The sequence below is a fragment of the Saimiri boliviensis genome, chromosome 4, assembly GCF_048565385.1.
Source record: "Saimiri boliviensis isolate mSaiBol1 chromosome 4, mSaiBol1.pri, whole genome shotgun sequence".
NCBI lineage: Eukaryota > Metazoa > Chordata > Mammalia > Primates > Cebidae > Saimiri > Saimiri boliviensis.
In genome coordinates this window covers 60443967-60462127 of record NC_133452.1, presented here as the reverse complement: position 1 = coordinate 60462127, position 18161 = coordinate 60443967, and the positions used below count along the sequence as shown (strand labels likewise).

Here is an 18161-nt window from a genome sequence, read left to right as displayed (position 1 = left end):
GGTTGTTAGGGTAATTGTTCGCAATGGCTTTTAAAATGGTTCCCAGTGATCTTCCTGGTATTCACTCTTTTCTGTAAATTGTTCCTCTTGAGTATGGACTGGACCTACTTGGCTTGTTTCTAATGAAGTGATTAAGGTAAAAGTGATGGGATGTTTTTTCCAAGATTAGGCTATAAAAGACTGATTTTTGTCTTGCTGGCACTCTTTCTCATGCTGGTACTCTCTAGGCTCCTCACATGCTTCCTTTGAAGAAGCAAATGGAAAGGCCCATGTGGCAAAGAACTGAGGATAGCTTCCAGCTATCATGACCAAGAACTCGAGGCCCTCAATCCACTAGCCTGCAAAGAAATGAATCTTACAATCAATCATCTGAATAAACTTGGATATAAACCCTTCCCAATTTGAGCCTTCAGATGAGACCCTGGCCCTGGCAGATACTGTAATTGCAGCTTTATGGGAGACCCTGAAATAGAGATCCTAGCTAAGGTGTAAAGATTCCTAATTCATAGAAATTATGAAATAATAGTTGTATGTTGTATGAAACCACCAAATTTGTAATGAGGCTATAAATAATTCAGTTGTTAAAAAAAAGAAAAGCTCTTCATTCCTCACAGAAGGACTGACTCTGAGGGTCTCTATCTGTAGCTTGTGGCAGCCTCTGCAGTCGACCTAAGCCTGAACCCTGTTCCTCCCTTTAGCATGACTGACACTTCAGATTAGGTCCTTCCCAGTTCACTGCAAAGTCTCTCTGTAATCCAAGAGCTTCTACACTTTCCCCAACATCTGAAATAAATAAAAGGATATTTCAGTAAACTTCCTAGTTCCATGCTTCAGTGACCTGACCAGCTTGGAATCTATGTGCATGTGTCATTTCTAAGAGAAATAATTCATCTTTAGTATGTATCATTAAGTGTATTGTGTTTTGCAGTTTCAATTTACCAACTGGTTTGAAAATAGTTCAGTATTTTAATAAGCACTGCTGTGCAAATGCATACTGGCTGAGTATCAGTCCTAGTTATATGCTGTAAGTTTAATTTGTTTGACAAGAATCAAGATCTTAGTTCTACTTCCTTTCAATAAGTTTTCATTATAGTATAAGTGTATGAGTTTGAATGTCAAGCATATAACATTCTAGGGAAATTTGAATTATTTAATGTAACTTTTACAACTTCTTTTGGCCATCTCAGTCTTTAAATTATGAGGGTATTACTTTATGGAAACTGTAGAGCTGGAGTTGTTTTATTTATCATGTCCAACAATGTAGTCAGGAGCTTTGACAAAAGTTATAGTTACATGTTCATACAGGCACTGACAGATGGCGCAAGGAAGATAAAAGGGGGCCACCAAAAGGAAACAAAAATGAGGCCAAAACTTAGTCTGCAGGAAAGAACAACAGAGCATTAATTACTTCCAGCCAGTCATCCGAGATTTGGTTTAGGCATGTTGGGGATAGAGGCAGTGGATACTTGCGTAAACGACAGACAAGCTGAGAATTAAAAAAAATTGCTACATTAAAAATTTGCTCTATTAAGTTGTCTTTATTATCCCAACCCATCCTGATCTTTCCTTGCTCTGAATTAGAGACATGCTTCGCTTAATGACACAAATATATTCTGAGGAAAGTGTCATTAGGTGATCTAGTCTTGGTGCAAAAATCACAGAGTGTGTTTACACAAACCTACAGGGTAAACTCCACTACACACCATGGCTTTATGATAGAGCCCACTGCTCCTAGGCTACAAACTTCTACAGTATGTTTGCTACTGAACTGAATACTGTAGGCAGTTCTAACACAATGATAAGCATTTGTGTATCTAAACATAGAAAAAGTACAGTAAAAAATATATTATAAACTTACAGGACCATATGCGGTCTGTTGACTGAAATATCATTATGTGGCACACGACTGTACTATACCACTCTATATGTCACTTACTTTTTTCCCATTGATTTTGTTTTCCAATACAAAAGTAATACATGCTCAATGTAAAACACAAAAGCAAAACAAACAAAAAACTATAGGAAAACAGACTAATGGTTAAGAACAGAGACTTAGAAATCAGATATGCCTTCTCCTGACTCCAGTATTCAGTATCTGAATTAAATTAATCTTTCTGGGTCTGCTTCCTCATCTATAAAATCTAAAACTTGCCTCCCAGAATTGTTGTAGGCCAAATGCATTTCTAGCCTGCGATCAAATTTTTGCTTATAAAGTTATTTTTCTGTGTTAAACTAAAAAAAAAGAAACAAAAGGGATCGTCTGATAGTCATACTGTAATATAGGCCCAAGCATGCAAGATATGTTTAAATCTTTAACATGTAAGGAGGAAGATGAACTTTAATGTAGCATTTAGGAAAAAAGTCAATGTAATTTATTTGTTAGATGTCACTAATGAAGTATAATATTTAGACTTTCCATCTTCCTTGGCAAGGTCAGTTGCCAAAATTATTTTTTTTTCATCATGTTATCATAGATTTTTAGTGCACATACCAAAACTCTGACCTAACAAACAGTATGCAAAAGGATAAAAACGGCACTTACTCTAATAAATTTGCAAATATTTTGTGTTTAATGGTACTGTTATAATAGGAGTTACAATGAGAAAATATCAATGAGGTATTTTAAAATCTAATTTAAAACATATAGGCAACAAAGTTAAAAATGTCTCAACAATTATGTTACTTCAGGTACCTAGTTCAAATTGAGTAACTTCTGAACATTATATCACTTAGGTGAGGAGTTTGCTTTTTAAGAAATCAAGATTAAAATGTCATAAATAGATAAATGCTGAATTATGAAAGGGATGCAAAAAAGTACTTTCTACATTGTTTAAACACAAACCTTTATGATTCTAATGACAATTTTCCATGATAACTGAGTTAGAGTATAAGTTGAATCTGAAGTATGCACGCACACACAAATGGGAGAATGATTTCTCTATAAGCTCAATGTAATCATACATCCTAGGCTTGATTTCTAAAGACAACTGAGGCCTCTTTTCTTTATTAGCTGTAATCAACTTGCTGTATGACATGTAATGCAAAACCATATTTTAGGAGATTTCAAACATTTATAATCCACAGGAAAAATACTCAACACTCCCATACTATTTTTTCAAGCCCACAATAATGCAGTTTTTCAGCTATAAAGCAAGAAGCCAGTTATAAAACCAGTACTTTTCCACGAGAGTTACTTGTTGGGCAGGGAAGGGGACGTTCGGCACTGCAACATTAGGGTCTAAAATAAGATCATTGCAAGGAGTTACTACAACACTTGCACTGCCAGCACTGTCATGGCAACAATGAACTAGCTAGGAGAATGCTCTTTTAACATTCAAAGCTAATCTTGAGTCTATTGCTTATGGAAATATACCAAATTTTCTTTTAGGTAGAGCACTAAAGAAATCATCTTACTAGGAATCTCTTAATACAAAAATAAGTCTTTTATACACCATATTTCTAGGATCACATCCACAGACTCATTGCGATCAGATAACTTTAACAATGACAACATAATGAAAATTACATGCCACAGTGAAACATGAAGATTCAGTGGCATTCAAATGCAATTTCAAGATGAGTCAAGGTTTAGAAAAGAATTTGATATGCAACTTAATAACATCTGAGAATGTGGTTTCCCCTAGAAACATCAAAATTTTAAGTTTTACCTTGAAGAAAAATAATTTAGAGAAGAAAGTAATATATCTTCACTGTCAGAAACCTTAACGTTAATTTTTTATTCAGATAATGAGGTATAATATTGAAAAGCAGAGACTCTTGAGTCTCACAGCCTGGGTCTCAAACCTGCCTCCTCCTCTTACAGATTAAGCATCCCTAATCCAAAAATCCCAAATCCCAAATGCTCCAAAATCTGAAACATTTTGAGAACCAATATGACACCCGTGGAAAAATTCCACACACAAATACTTAATGCAAACTATTTCATGCACAAAATTACTTAAAATCTTTTATGTGATAAGGTATATATGATACATAGATGAATTTTGTTTAGATTTGGGTTACATCCCCAAGATATCTCATTTAACATATGCAAATATTCCAATATGCAAAAAAATCTGAAACACTTCTGGTCCCAAGCATTTTGTTTTGTTTTGTTTTGAAAAAGGACCTCCCTCTGTTGCCCAGGTTGGAGTGCGATGGTACAATCTTGACTTACTGCAGCCTTGACCTCCAGGGCTCAAGCTATCCTCCCATCTCAGCCTCCCAAGTAGCTGGGACTACAGGCACGCACCACCATGCCCAACTAATGTTTGTGTATTTTGTAGAGATAGGGTCTCACTATGTTACCCAAGCTGGTCTGGAACGTCGGGCTCAAACGATCCTCCGAAAGTCCTGGGATTACAGGTGTGAGCCCTGGTGCCCAGTCTGGTCTTAAACATTAAGGGATATTCAACTTTTATTAGCTATGATAACTTGGGCAAGTTTTTAACCCATGTAGGCCTTGATTTTTCTTGACAGATAAAACAGGAATAAAAATAACCACCTTTACAATGTTGTGAAGGTTGAATGAATTATTACATGAAAAGGGCTAAGATTAGGTGTGGCATACAGAATGCCTTTCTTCTTATTTCAAAAGCATACAGACTGCTAATGGTGCTTTAATATAACCTGATTCCAATCCTGCCAGGCTGGAGTGCAGTGGCATGATCTCAGCTCACTGCAACCTCTGACGATTCTCTTGCCTCAGCCTCCTGAGTAGCTGGGGTTACAGGTACGTGCCAGCACGCCCAGCTAATTTTTGGATTTTTTTCTTTTTTCTTTTCTTTTTTTTTTTTTTTTTTTAGTAGGGACGGGGTTTCTCTATGTTGGCTAGGATGGTCTTAATCTCCTGACCTCGTGATCTGCCTGCCTCGGCCTCCCAAAGTGCTGGGATTACAGGCGTGAGCCAATGTGCCCAGCCATGGCACGTTTTATTTTATTTTTTATTGTACTTTAGGTTCTGGGGTACATGTGCAGATCATGCAGGATTGTTGCATAGGTACATACATGGCAAGGTGCTTGGCTGCCTCCATTCCCCCATCACCTATATATGTATATCTGGCATTTCTCCCCATGTTATTCCTCCCCAACTTCCCCATCCCCGCGTCCCTCTCCTAGCCCCACACAACAGACCCCAGTGTGTGATGCTCCCCTCCCTGTGTCCATGTGCTCTCATTGTTCAACACCCACCTATGAGTGAGAACATGCAGTGTTTGATTTTTTCTTCTTGTGTCAGTTTGCTGAGACTGATGGTTTCCAGATTCATCCATGGCCCTAAAAAGGACATGAACTCATTGTTTTCAATGGCTACATAGTATTCAATGATGTATATGTGCCACAGTTTCCTTGTCCAGTCTATCACTGATGGGCATTTGGGTTGGTTCCAGGTCTTTGCTATTGTAAACAGTGCCACATGTGTCTTTCAAATAGCACAATTTATAATCCTTTGGGTATATACCCATTTTAAAGCAGATAGGAGAGTCTGCTGCCACCTTTGCCCCTCCCCTCCCATCTACCCCAATTCACAGAAGATAAAGGAGGCAGGTATGGAAGCTCAGGAGAAGCCTCAAAGACACCTGCCACATATTACCAAGCAAATTCAACCCTGCTTAGTGACTTTCTTCTAAAGTATATCAAGCTGTCTGATAAAGAGCTGTTTTGAAGACTTTCTGCTTAATATGTCAAGCTCCCATTGGGGAAAGCACAGTAGGAACACTGATAGGGCATTTCTAATGTCCCCATTAGATCCTCAAGGAAAGAAACTTCTGTAGTAGGTAACTTGCTTGGAGTACTAGACATGAATCAACCAGGAGAAGAGTATTCAATCGCTTACTGACAACACTCATACAAACCATCACTTGCTTTCCTATATTATGTGACCCTGAAGACATGTTGAAAGTTAAATTGTTCGTAAGTAGAATAAAGGACTAACATGGTATAGGGCAATCTAGTTCCCAGGGAGCTAAAACACTATTTATAAAATCCTTAGTTATAGTTCCTAGAGGCACTATTTCCCCTAGGACCAACCTTCAAAGTAGCTTAAAACTTTCTCAGTTGCCTGGAGACTTGGGGGACTCTAAGGGAATATAATGCTAGAGGGCTCAACTTCCTATCTCCTTCCCTTGAGGAAGGAGGCAGAATAGAATACTAAATACTCACATTCGATGAGTGCTTACTGGATTCCAGTAAGCATTGCTCATAATAACTCTGTAAGGGAACTGAGGCTTAAGGAGGTTACGTAACTTGCCCAGTCACACAGTTTGGCAGAGCAGGACTTAAACCCAGGTCTGACTAACTTCACAGCTCATGGTCTTGACCACTACTCTCTAATGCTGTCCAGGTACTCAAGCACAAGCTTTGGCTGTGGGCCTCTCCATGTGCACTTGATCACCTGGATGACCCATATAGCTGCCTCCCTGCAACCTCTCCCTGCTGGTGCCATGCTGACATGCCAGAATGATGCTGGACTCCAATTAAGGGACTGTTGCTCCAGATCTGCCGTTACTCTGGGTTACTAACACTTACAACGGGCTACTTATACTTACCTTATGACACAATGTATTAAAATGGAATTTGATGTACAAAAGCTACCTAGGGATTTGTCAATACATGTGGATACAAAGTGTGGGATGTATGAAAGTCAATCCATAAAAATCAAGTCTATCCATTTCTAAACTGATGGCAGTTTCAAGTTTGACTATTAGATAGAAGACCTAGATCAAATTCATCATTATCATCATCATCACCAATATTTATTGTGCACTTAGTATGTGTTAGGCTTACTTCTACATGCTTTACGTGTTCAAATAATTCTCAAACCCATTATATGAAGTATTATTATTCTCATTTTACAGATAAGTAAACAAAGGTTCAAGGAGTTTATTCATAGTTAAATTTGCATAGTATACTGAACCTTACAAAATGCTTTACCAATGTCATCTCTTAATTTTTACAACCATATCACAAGGGAGATAACAACATGTCAATAGGTGAGGAAACTAAGACTGTAGAAGTTAATTTATTCATGAGCACATGGCTGGTAAGAAAATCCAACATGATCTTTACATCATTCTGAAGTAAGATATCTAGTCAAAGTGAGACTCTGGATACTCAGAATAGATGGTTAGGATAAAGTAAATCAGGAATAAAAAGTTTCTTTTGTTTTTTAAAATATAATCTTTATTAAACTTAAGTGAAATATATAGCCTTTTTTTTCCCATGTCAAAAAATGGATAAGCGTAGGGTTTGGCAGGTAGTAGATAAACACACACACAAATCTAATGAATGAAATGAGAAAATGATTCATTAGGTTCAATGGTAAAATCTCAAAAAATTTTCAATTTTTTATACTCAGAATGTCTGTAATCAATGAAGGTCATATGTTATAATTTAAGTCAGTCAATGTATACATTAACTTGTTAGATGAGAAAGTAGATACCTTAATTTGAGGTATAATCAGTATCAATGACTTTGAGAGACCTTACTCTGTGAGAAAACCTGTCTCCCTAACATTTAAATCACTTTTTACTTTTGAAAGCCTCCTCTTAAATATGTCCTTCAGTACCATTGAACGTATCACTCTACCACTATTTTGCAAGGTTCAGTCTTTATCACATGATTGGAAGAATTTCTTGCTGTGTTTAGGCTATGAATAGCATTTGAAAAATTACTCGGTTATAATTATAGACTGCTAACACCTGCCAACTAGCTAGAAAATGAAATCATGTAAAATTTAAAGACAAGTGTGCAGTGCTTGTCAAACACAGAGGTATCAAAACAGTAAATGCTCACTTTTAGTAGGGTAAACTAAGATTCTAATTAGACTTTACGGAATATTAAACATAGCATTAATAACTATCCTAGCCATATGGTTACTTTTTTAAGTCATATATATTTATCAGCTTGTCAATTTAAACAACTTTTAAGTTAAAATACTAAATGAATACTATTCACTAAATGAATATGTATATTCATTAAATGATTACATATACATATCAAAGTTTATTTGGGTAATATAAACCACAAAGCTCATGTAATAATTTTTTTTTCCCTTTAGTATGGTTTAAAAGCTTAGGAATTAGGCCAGGCAAACTGGCTCACACCTGTAATCCTAGCACTTTTGGAAGGGTGAGGTGGGCAGATCACTTGAGGTCAGGAGTTCGAAACTGGCCTGGCCAACATGGTGAAACCCCATCCCTACTAAAAATACAGCCATGCCTGTAATCCCAGCTACTTGGGAGGCTGAGGCACAAGAATCACTTGAACCCAGAGGTGGAGGTTGCAGTGAGCTGAGATCACACCACTGCACTCCAGCCCAGGCAACAAGAGAGAAACTCTGTCTCAAAACACAAAACAAACAAAAAACAAATAAAAGCTCAGGAATTTACCTAAGGTAATTTTATAATAAAAGAATTTATAATTTTAGGAAGATCTTATCTAACTTTTAAAATTAAATATAGGGTAAGATTTATGCAAAATATAAAGCTAAAAGTATCTAGTTTTTCCAAGATAATTCCACATTACATTACAACTCATTTCTTTATATAAAAGACATTAGAGGATGAGAAGACAGATAATTCTTGTGTTGCCAAATTTAACATGAATTTTTTTCTTAAAAACTGAAGGTTTTTAATCTATTTATTTGAAAAGTGTGCCACAAACTGTGAATCTACCAGTAATAGACAGATATTTAACAATAAAATACCAACTGGGAAAATCTAATAAATGCTCCTAATAGTCATCCTACAGAAACTCTCAAACTATTTTCAGCAAAAAAAAAAAAAAAAAAAAAAAACACTTAAAAAAAAAAAAGCATCTCTTTATGGTACATGTATCTTTACTGACACTGGCTTAACTTGGTGTAGTAAACAACAGGAAAAAATACCAAGCATAAAAATAACGTTCCCATAGTGTGGCTATCTAGCTAAAGTTTTCGTACTTAAATTTCTAGTCTCTCAATGCCCCTACACATACAATCACCAAATATTCTGAAGAATCGTTGAAATCTGATTTCCTGAGTATACTGTGACAGCCTAATTAAAGTACTAGGTAATTTCTTCAAGGTGATTTCAAATCTTTCTCACTTAATTTAGTAAATGTGAGCTAGAAACAATGTGTCAAAGTAAACCCTATTTTCAACTGACTTCTATTTAAAAATTTAGATACTTTACCGTGGTGTGAAAAAATAAACTGATTTGAGAAATTCTGACAAAGTAGAGATTAGAATTGATGGCAAAGGTTGCCAATATACTTCCAGCAGCACTTTCACCCTTCTAAGCATTTTAAGCATGCCGCCTCCCCCACCAGTATCAACTCTATTCTTCCACAAATTCTAAAATTTTTCTCATACATATGGTTCCTTTCAGTCCATGCTAATTCACTACAATATAAACGTTGCCTGTTTTTAAATAAGAAAATTCTTCATGATTAATACATAACCCTAAGTAGTGCCTATTTTATTAAAAATTTAAGTGATTAAGAATCCTTTATTAGGCTGGGTGCAGTGGCTCATGCCCATAATTCCAGCACTTTGGGAGGCCAAGGCAGGCGGATCACTTGAGGTCAGGAGTTCAAGACCATCCTGACCAATATGGTGAAACTCCATCTTTACTAAAAATACAAAAATTAGACAGATGTGGCGCATGTCTGTAATCCTAGCTACTTGGGAGGCTGAGGCAGGAGAACTGCTCTACCCGGGAGGTAGAGATTGCAGTGAGCTGAGATCACACCACTGCTGGGCAAGGAGCAATACTCTGTCTCAACAAGGAAAAAAAAAATCCTTTATGATACCCAAGATTCTACAGCTGCTTTCTGTCAGACCAAAGTTTCAACAGTTCTTAAGCTGGCAGTTTGAATTGTTCATTTATTATCTATTCAATTGATAAAAAGATTATTTTGCAAATTTCTAATGGCTTATCAAAAGAAAAATAAATATAAACAAAGAAAACAGCACACCTATTTTCTAATTCTTTTACTTGATGAATGGTCTCCACATACAGCACTTCAAGGACAAAGTGTTAAAAATGAGAAAAAAATTCTAATTAAGCCATTGTTTTAGAGGATCCTTCATGATATCATGTACAACCCATGACCTCAAAGTAAAATTTAATATGCAAGTGTTTAACATTTTTGTACAAAATACTATATCCCGTTTGTAAACAAAATAACTATGTAGAAAAATATTTTTTTAAATCAATCAGTTTTTTTTTACGTTAGAGGTCACTGGGGGCACTATGATGGAAATAAAATAGATGAAACCTGAAAACATTAGAGCATTCTTGTTAATTTTGATTTTTCCAAAGAGTCACAACATAGGAGGGGATGTACTTATATATTATAAAGAAGACACTGAGTATAGATAGCACAGATATGATTCATCCTCTAAGTCAGAAAGTTAAAAAAGATTGGCTTTGTATTCAAACGATTTTTTAAAAAAGTTAAAAATTTGCCTTCAATTTTTTCACATTCTTTATCCAAAGCAGCATAGAAAATCTGAGAATAAAGAATATTCTCTGAGCCTCAAAAGCAAGGAAAGAAAGTGGTCAAAGACAGTAATGAGAGGAAGCACTGAGAAGTAAGCCACAAAGCTTTCTGAAGGAAAATGACTGAGTTCTCAAAGTATCAATAAAATAGGCCAGAAAATAGTGGTATGGAAAAGAGCTTAAGTGTAAATACTGAAAGAGGACTTATATTTGCTGTGATATCTAAGAGTCATCAGTGAATGTCTGACATGCACTACCTTAGACTTTTGGCTCTGACTAAATGACAGTTAAAAAAAAAAATCAAAACAAAACAATCATTTAAAAAGACCAAATCTGCTTCTAGAATGCCTCCAATCTGTTATATTTTATAGCCCCACTATAAATGAGTTAAGTATGCTTCTAATCTAATCAGATCCGAATTATAAATAGACCAAGTGATATATTATCTAGATACACATGCAATTTCAATGGAAGCCTCTCACTAGACCTGACTGCCTTCTGACCTGCTTGTCCTCATCAAGAAATTTTCTGTTCAAGTAATGGAGGGGTCTCCTGGTCCTTAGGGACTGAATGCTGATTAGTTCAAAGCAAAAACAGAAATGCCCAATTTCCTCACCAATGACTGGCTTAGAAAAGGGCATGTGACCCAATCCTAATCAATAGAAACTGAGAGGAAGTCTGTTGGAAGGTTTATGGGAAAGCTTTTCTTCCTTGATAGAGAGAGGCACGCGGGAAGAAACTGTTTTCTTCTTAGTTGCAGATGGTCATGTCTGCACATGGTACCTGGAATAGCATGCTGTAGGAATGGAGACATCACTTGCTATGCTGAGGGAAGGAGGACAAAAAAAGATAGAAAACAGACAAGTGATGTAGTTGAGCCAGTGAATCAATCAAGCTTGGAACTGCCAACCTCCAGACTGATTATGTGAAATAATAAACTTATTGTTAAATCTTCAATCTATTTATTACTCAGTTGTATACCAACTAGATACCGCAACTCCAACTGCAACTCTAACAACTATAAATGTGCATCATACCCAACAACGAAAGTTTCATTACTCATTACTCCGGGGGCGCACTGCAGGCGGGGTGGTAATAACCACTTTAATAAATGAAAGTCTCCTCCACCCCACTTACCAAGGAAATGAAAATGATCAAATGACCATTCTTGGAAAAGTACTTGGCTATTCTGGATATGCCTTAAAATATTTTGATACATGTGTGCTCTTACATTTTCCTTCTTAATTACGTGTATCATCAAGACTATAGTTCACCAGTAGATTATATTAGTAAAGTGAGCCAGTATTAATACTTCCATTCCTTTGTTTAGAGAAGCAACAGTATCAAAAGGTGTAATTCTTTTTAAAGTTTCTTTAAAAACCCAGAATAAACAAAGCCTTGGACGAGAGCAGAAAACCTTCTTCAGAAGCAGGAAACAACTCTTACTGATCTTTAAGTCCCAAGTACAGTGCCTGCCTGGCCCAGAATATTTCTCAAAAATGTGAATCCATTTAAACATGTTGATATGAAATCAATAAATTGAGAACTGGGTATAAACAAAAGATGCTATCTCCCCATATGCTTTTTTTTTTTTTTTAAACAGGTTTAGCTACTTGGAATTAAATTCATTCTACCACCTTGTCACCATTTCTCCCTTGTTAACTATAGTCCTCTCAGCTGACCTACAGCAATAAAGGGCCTTCAGGAACAGCTGCAGAAACGGCGTATGCACCTCAGCCTTTGCTGCTTTACTAATGAATAACAGAAAGCATTATGAAGTGCTACATTTGAATGAATATTTGCTTTCTCATTCGAGGCTGATGCTAGAATGGTAGGCAGTGAAGCTGGAGAGGTAAGTGGAAGCCAGATAATGCTGGGTATTATGTGACTTTACGAAGTTTAGATTCAATTCTATTCCAAAGGGATTTTGGCAGTAAAGTTACATAATTTTTATTTTAGATAAATGGCTCCATAGCCACGTGGAGGATAGTAATAAAACTGGAGGGTGAGTTTAATCTGAAGAAATGAGAGACAGCAATGACAGAACTAGAACAGTGGTATCGGGGGCAGAAATTCATTTAGGAGCTACTTCTACTTGGACATCTCATAGGCAACTTAAACTCAACATGTTAAAACAGCATCCATTTTTCCCCTAAAATGACCCTGACACTTTTTTGTCTCAGAAAACAATTGCACTATTCACGAAGTAGCTCAATCCAGAAACTTTAGAGCCATCCTTAATTTTGTTATTTTCTTCATCTTCTAAATCCAATTAAATACTATATCCTGTGGTTTCTATCTCCTTGATAGCTACCAAACCCATTTTAATTTTTTCCACTTCCTGCTGACCCACCTGGCACCCTCGTCCACTATGATTTTTGTTATAGGCCAGTAGGACAACCTCCTAACTGATGTCACACATCCACTTTTGACCATGGAAATCCATTCTCCACATTGCTCCTAGAGTGATCTTTCTGACAAACTATCAATCACTACACTATCTTGCTCAAAATCCTCCAGTGGCTTCCATTATTTCTTTGATAAAGTCCACAACCCTTAACATGGACTACAAGCCCCTCTGGGATCTGGCTTCTGCCTAGTAACAGTATGCATACCTAACATTAACTGAGCATTTCTTATATGCTAGGCACTGTGCTGTGCTTTACAAGCATCATTCTCACAGCAACGTTGTAAGGCAGGAACCCTAAGCATCATGTTCATTTTGCAGATGAGGAAACTGAATCAAGGAGAGATTATGTAACTTATTCAAAGTTGTAGAGCTAATAAAGTACAGTCGCATACCGTGTAACATTTCAGCTGAGGACGGACCGCTATATGCAACAGAGGTCTCATAAGATTACACAGTTGGTCCTTGAACAACAAGGGGGTTACAATGTCAACCTTCCACACAGTTGAAAATCTATGTATAACTTTTGACTGCCCCCAAACTTAGCCAACAATAGCCTACTGTTGACTGGAAACCTTACTGATAATATAAACAGTCAACACATATTTTGTAATGTTATACATATTATATACTGTATTCTTACAATAAAATAAGCTAGAGAAAAGAAAATCATAATGAAGAGATCATCATATATTTACTATTCATTAACTGGAAGTGGATCATCATAAAAGTCTTCATTTTTATGGCCTTCACTTTGAGTACACTGAGGAGGAGGATCAATAGGAGGGGTTGGTCTTGTTATCTCAGGTGTGCTAGAGGTGAAATAGGTGGAAGGAGAGGCAGAAGAGGCAGGCACACTCAGTGTAACTTTTGTTTTTTGTTTGTTTGAGACAGAGTCTTGCTGCCGACAGGATGGAGGGCAAACACGATCATAGCTCATTGCAACCTCAAACTCTTGGGCTCAAGCGATCTTTCTGCCTCAGCCTCCTGAGTAGCTGGGACTACAGGTGTGCTCCACTGAGCGCAGCTAATTTTCTTTTCTTAATTTTTTTGTAGAGATGAGTCTTGCTATGTTGCTCAGGCTGGCCTCTAACTCCTAGCCTCAGGAGATCTTTCCACTTCAGCCTTCCGAAGTGCTGGGATTATAGGTGTGAGCCAACCCATCCAACTTAGTGTGACTTCTATTGAAAAAAATCTTCCTATAGGTAGACTCATGCAGTTCAAATCTATGTTGTTCAAGGTTCAATTGTAATTCTATACTATTACTGTACCTTTTCTATGTTTAAATGCACAAATACCATTGTATTACAATTGCCAAAATGTATTCAGTACAGTGACATGCTTTACAGGTTTGTAGCCTAGAAACAACAGGCTATATACCACATATCCTAGGTGTATAGTGGGCTATACCATCTAACATTCTATGATGTTCAATCAAATATGGTATCACCTACCAATGCATTTCTCGGAGTATGTCCCCATCATTAAGTGACGCATGACAGCATCTGAGCCAGGTCTACCAAACTCCAGAATATGTCCTCTCAAGCTATTCACACTCCCCTCAAACTGTCTATCCCAGCCATATTGCACTACTTTCAGTTCCTAGAACTCATCTGCTCTCCTTGCCCTGAGGCCTTCATACATACTGTTCCCTATGTCTGGAATGTCCCCTCATAAATCTCACCTTTGTATGGATAATATTTATTCATTCGTCATGTCTCTGCTTAACTGTTAGTGCCTCAGGGAAGATTTCCCTTACCATCTAAAATGAAATTTTTTATTTGTTTACTTCTTTATGGTCTGTTTCCCTTTGGTATAATGTCAAATTTGTCACCACTGGTCCTCAGTTCTCAGAATGACATTCAGCAGGGGTTCAATAAACATTTGTTGTATAACTGCATGCATTAATGAATGATGCTAGGGGGTGGAAACTCCCTAAACTGAAAACTTCATCTATTCAGATTACTAATGAAAACAGAAGGAAAATACATATTTGTTCATCCACTGATATTTATTTAGTAGCTTCCAGGTCCCAACCAATACTGTTAAGAACTCGCAGCCTTCTTATGGGAGACAGACACATAAACATGTGTTCATAACACAATGTAAGTAAAGTGCCTGTTATAATTGTACAATAGATGCAGAGATGAAAAAAAGAGTAAAAATCTATAGGGAACCTTCCCAGGAAAAAAAATTCTTGAGTCCTTTTGTAGGATGAGCGAGTCTTGAAATACATCTCATAGTCTATGTATTTTACTTATGAAAGGGAGAGGAGCATCTACTATGTATACCAGAGTACTTTACATCTTATTTGATTCTCACAATAGCTCTGAGTTGTTACTTCCACTTTATAGATGCGGACATCCAAGCTAGAAAGTTCAAGGAATTTGCCCAAGAGTATAGGCAAGGACATTAGTAAAGGAGTGGAATTTGACTGAAAAAGAAAAAAAAAAACAAACCAAACCAAACCAAACAAAAAACGGAGTGGAATTTGAGCCCAACTCTGATTCCAGTACCCATTTACGTATCATATCAAAATCCTTTGATACTATATTTCCCAGAACCTGCTTACTTTTATTTTCAATGAAACTCTTTTTTATGTTCTTTTTTCTCTTTCTCTCTTTTTTTTTTAACTGAAAGGCCTATAGCTGCAGGATCAATGTAACTCTGAACAAAATTAGTTATATGGTTTCCCATTTTAATGTAAATTAAGCAGCAAAATGAAAGGTCAGGAAGAGACCAAAGTGAAGTATCCTGACAGCAAAGGAAAGAACAGAAAAACTATAAATATTACCCATAAAAATATAAGAACTAATGGATCATATAGTCAGTACTCCACCCTTTGCTGCACAACAGTACTTGACACACATAATGATGACCCCATTATGGAAAAAAATGGTTGTTACAGTCACTACAGTCTAGAAGATAGAGAAATAACTTTTTATGTTTCAAAGGGTAAATTTCAGTTTCCTAGTATATTAATTCCTCTCTGGTAACTCAGAATAGTAACAATTGTTTCCAAAGTGTTAGTGAGAAGAAAGATCCCAAGATCTTAAATAGAGTCTTCATTTTGTGGATATGATTTTTCTGTTGCTTTATACTAAATTCAAGCCAGTATATAAAAACTGTCAATCTTAACTTACATAGGTACCCAAGTACATTTTAAATTTTAAAAACCTCTCATATATGACTTTGGACAACACACGTGGATTGAGAAATGTAAAGACTGACAAGCAACTATAAGGTGTTACTGAATATTCTCAATATCTAAAAACTTTAAAAAAAAACTTTTAACACACCTTGTAAAAGAATAAATTACGAACAAAATGGAGGAAAAACTGTAATATTTTTAATCTGCTGCACTCATCTCTTAGTTACGCATGTGAAAAAGAAACAATTCAGACAAACACAGAGAAAGCTAGTTGAGTAATTTGCCATAAAAGCATTTCCATCAAACATCCTGCCTGAGTCCACCGTTTCAACATGAAAATGTTTGCTTCTTTTAAGATAGCCTTCTATTATTTTATATAATTCTCTTCTTGAAAAAAGAAAGGTTGCATTCAGAGAACACAGCCTGGTTTGTTTTGTTTTTAAAAACAGGAGAAAATTGTTCCACCACTTATATTGAACAGGCTGACTAGGAAACATTTAATATCCTTTATCATTTTAGAGGCTTTTAAACGTGAGCCTTTCCATTCAGAAGACTGTGACAACGTGAAAAAACACACTGGCCACATTTCCCAACAACATGTAAAAAGAAATATAAGAATATAAGAAAGCTACAGTTAATTCCAACTAAAAAAATCTTTACTTGGAATTAACTGTAGCTTTCACATATTCTTCCAGGAGCGAAGCAGTGTCTGCCTAAAACTCTAGAAAACCACTACTTGTTTACTTACAGAACACGCTAAAGATGTAGCGTGAACTCATAATAAAAGTTCACATAACAATCTAATAGAAACAAACAACGTGAATAATTGCAAGTAAAATTTCACTGTACTAGGGAGGCAGTTGTATCTAAAATGTTCTTCCTTACCTGGATGCTCTTCAGAATAAATTCACTTTTCTCTCTGACATCTTTAAAGGGACACCTCTTAGAAAGCATAAGCAGATGAGCAAGCAGCTTATTCAACCCATCCGAAGACTCAGAATTTGAAATCCTATCTGATGGACGATGAGGTGTTTCTTTCAACGAACGAAGATACTCGGTTTTTCTCAAAATGGTTTGCCTAATGTTTTCCAGTGCTGTCTCTCTAGTAGTTGAATCTCTACTGCACAGTCCATCCCATCTTACTTCATTCTCTCCTTCAGCCATGACAATAGTTTGCCCTTTGCAGTCTTCAGTTACCTTTCAGCATGCCCCAAAAAATCACTTTGTATTTTTAAAATAAAAAAGTAAAAATAAAATCAGAGAAATCAAATCGTCATAAAAACACACATCTGGGTGACATTTCGAACCACTGGTGCCTTCAGCCAATCTACAAGCTAGATCACCCTCTCAACCTCTCCTTCTACACGAAAGGCAGTCTTCTTTCTGGAAAAACAAAGTTGGAAAGCTGCAACCTCGCGGCGCTGGCTTTTCTGGACCGAGTCTCGGCGAAGAGTTCTCCTCTGTCTCGCGGGGTCAGCGGATATTCTCACGTTGTGGAGCTGTCAAATCCGTGCTCTGCCCCAAAAGGCTGGTTAACAGTTGAACGCCCTCCAGCCATTCGGGGCGTTTTCGTCTGAGCAGCCACCAGGTTCTCCCAAGCGTTCCCACCCCGCCCCTCCTCCGACACCAGTGCCCGCCCTCCGCGGCTCCTCCCTGCGCCTCAGCAGCCGGCCGGGCGCCGGCAAGGAACGTTCGCTGAACCCTGGCCCACTGGTCGGAGCGGCCGGAGGCTTGGGCGCTCCTTGCGGGGGCAGCAGTCTCGGGCAGCCGCTGTTTCGGCGGGCGGCGGTGAAAAAACCCGTCCCTAGCCCTGCCAACTCCAGACCCCCGGGAAGACGCCACTTCTCCAATCCCTGCGCCCTCACCCACCACCGCCGAGCCAGAGGGCACGGGGTGGGCAGGGCAATTCTCGAGCGCCGGGCTGGGCCGCGGAGCTGGCGGGGCGGCGGGGCCCGAGGCGCAAAGCCCGCCCTTCGCCCAGCCCCGTCGGTGGGGATCAGCCCAGAGGGCGGGAGCAGGGAGGGGAGACGGGGTCCTCACCCCCAACCCCTCCCCTTTCTCCGCCCGGCACAAACCCGGAGCCGCCCCGGCCCCAGCGCCTTCTTCCCCGCCCAAGCAGAAG

At 37.7% G+C, this 18161-nt stretch overlaps 1 protein-coding gene across 1 annotated transcript in view; it reads right to left on the bottom strand.

The window, feature by feature from the left end:
* Positions 1-17644, bottom strand: part of SESN1 (sestrin 1) — a 112100-nt gene extending 94456 nt beyond the window's left edge. The window contains exon 1 of the mRNA XM_003935944.4: positions 16925-17644. Coding sequence (XP_003935993.1) covers positions 16925-17203 — 279 coding nt within the window. The 5' untranslated portion in view covers positions 17204-17644. The remainder of the gene's footprint in view (positions 1-16924) is intronic.
* Positions 17645-18161: the final 517 nt, after the last annotated feature.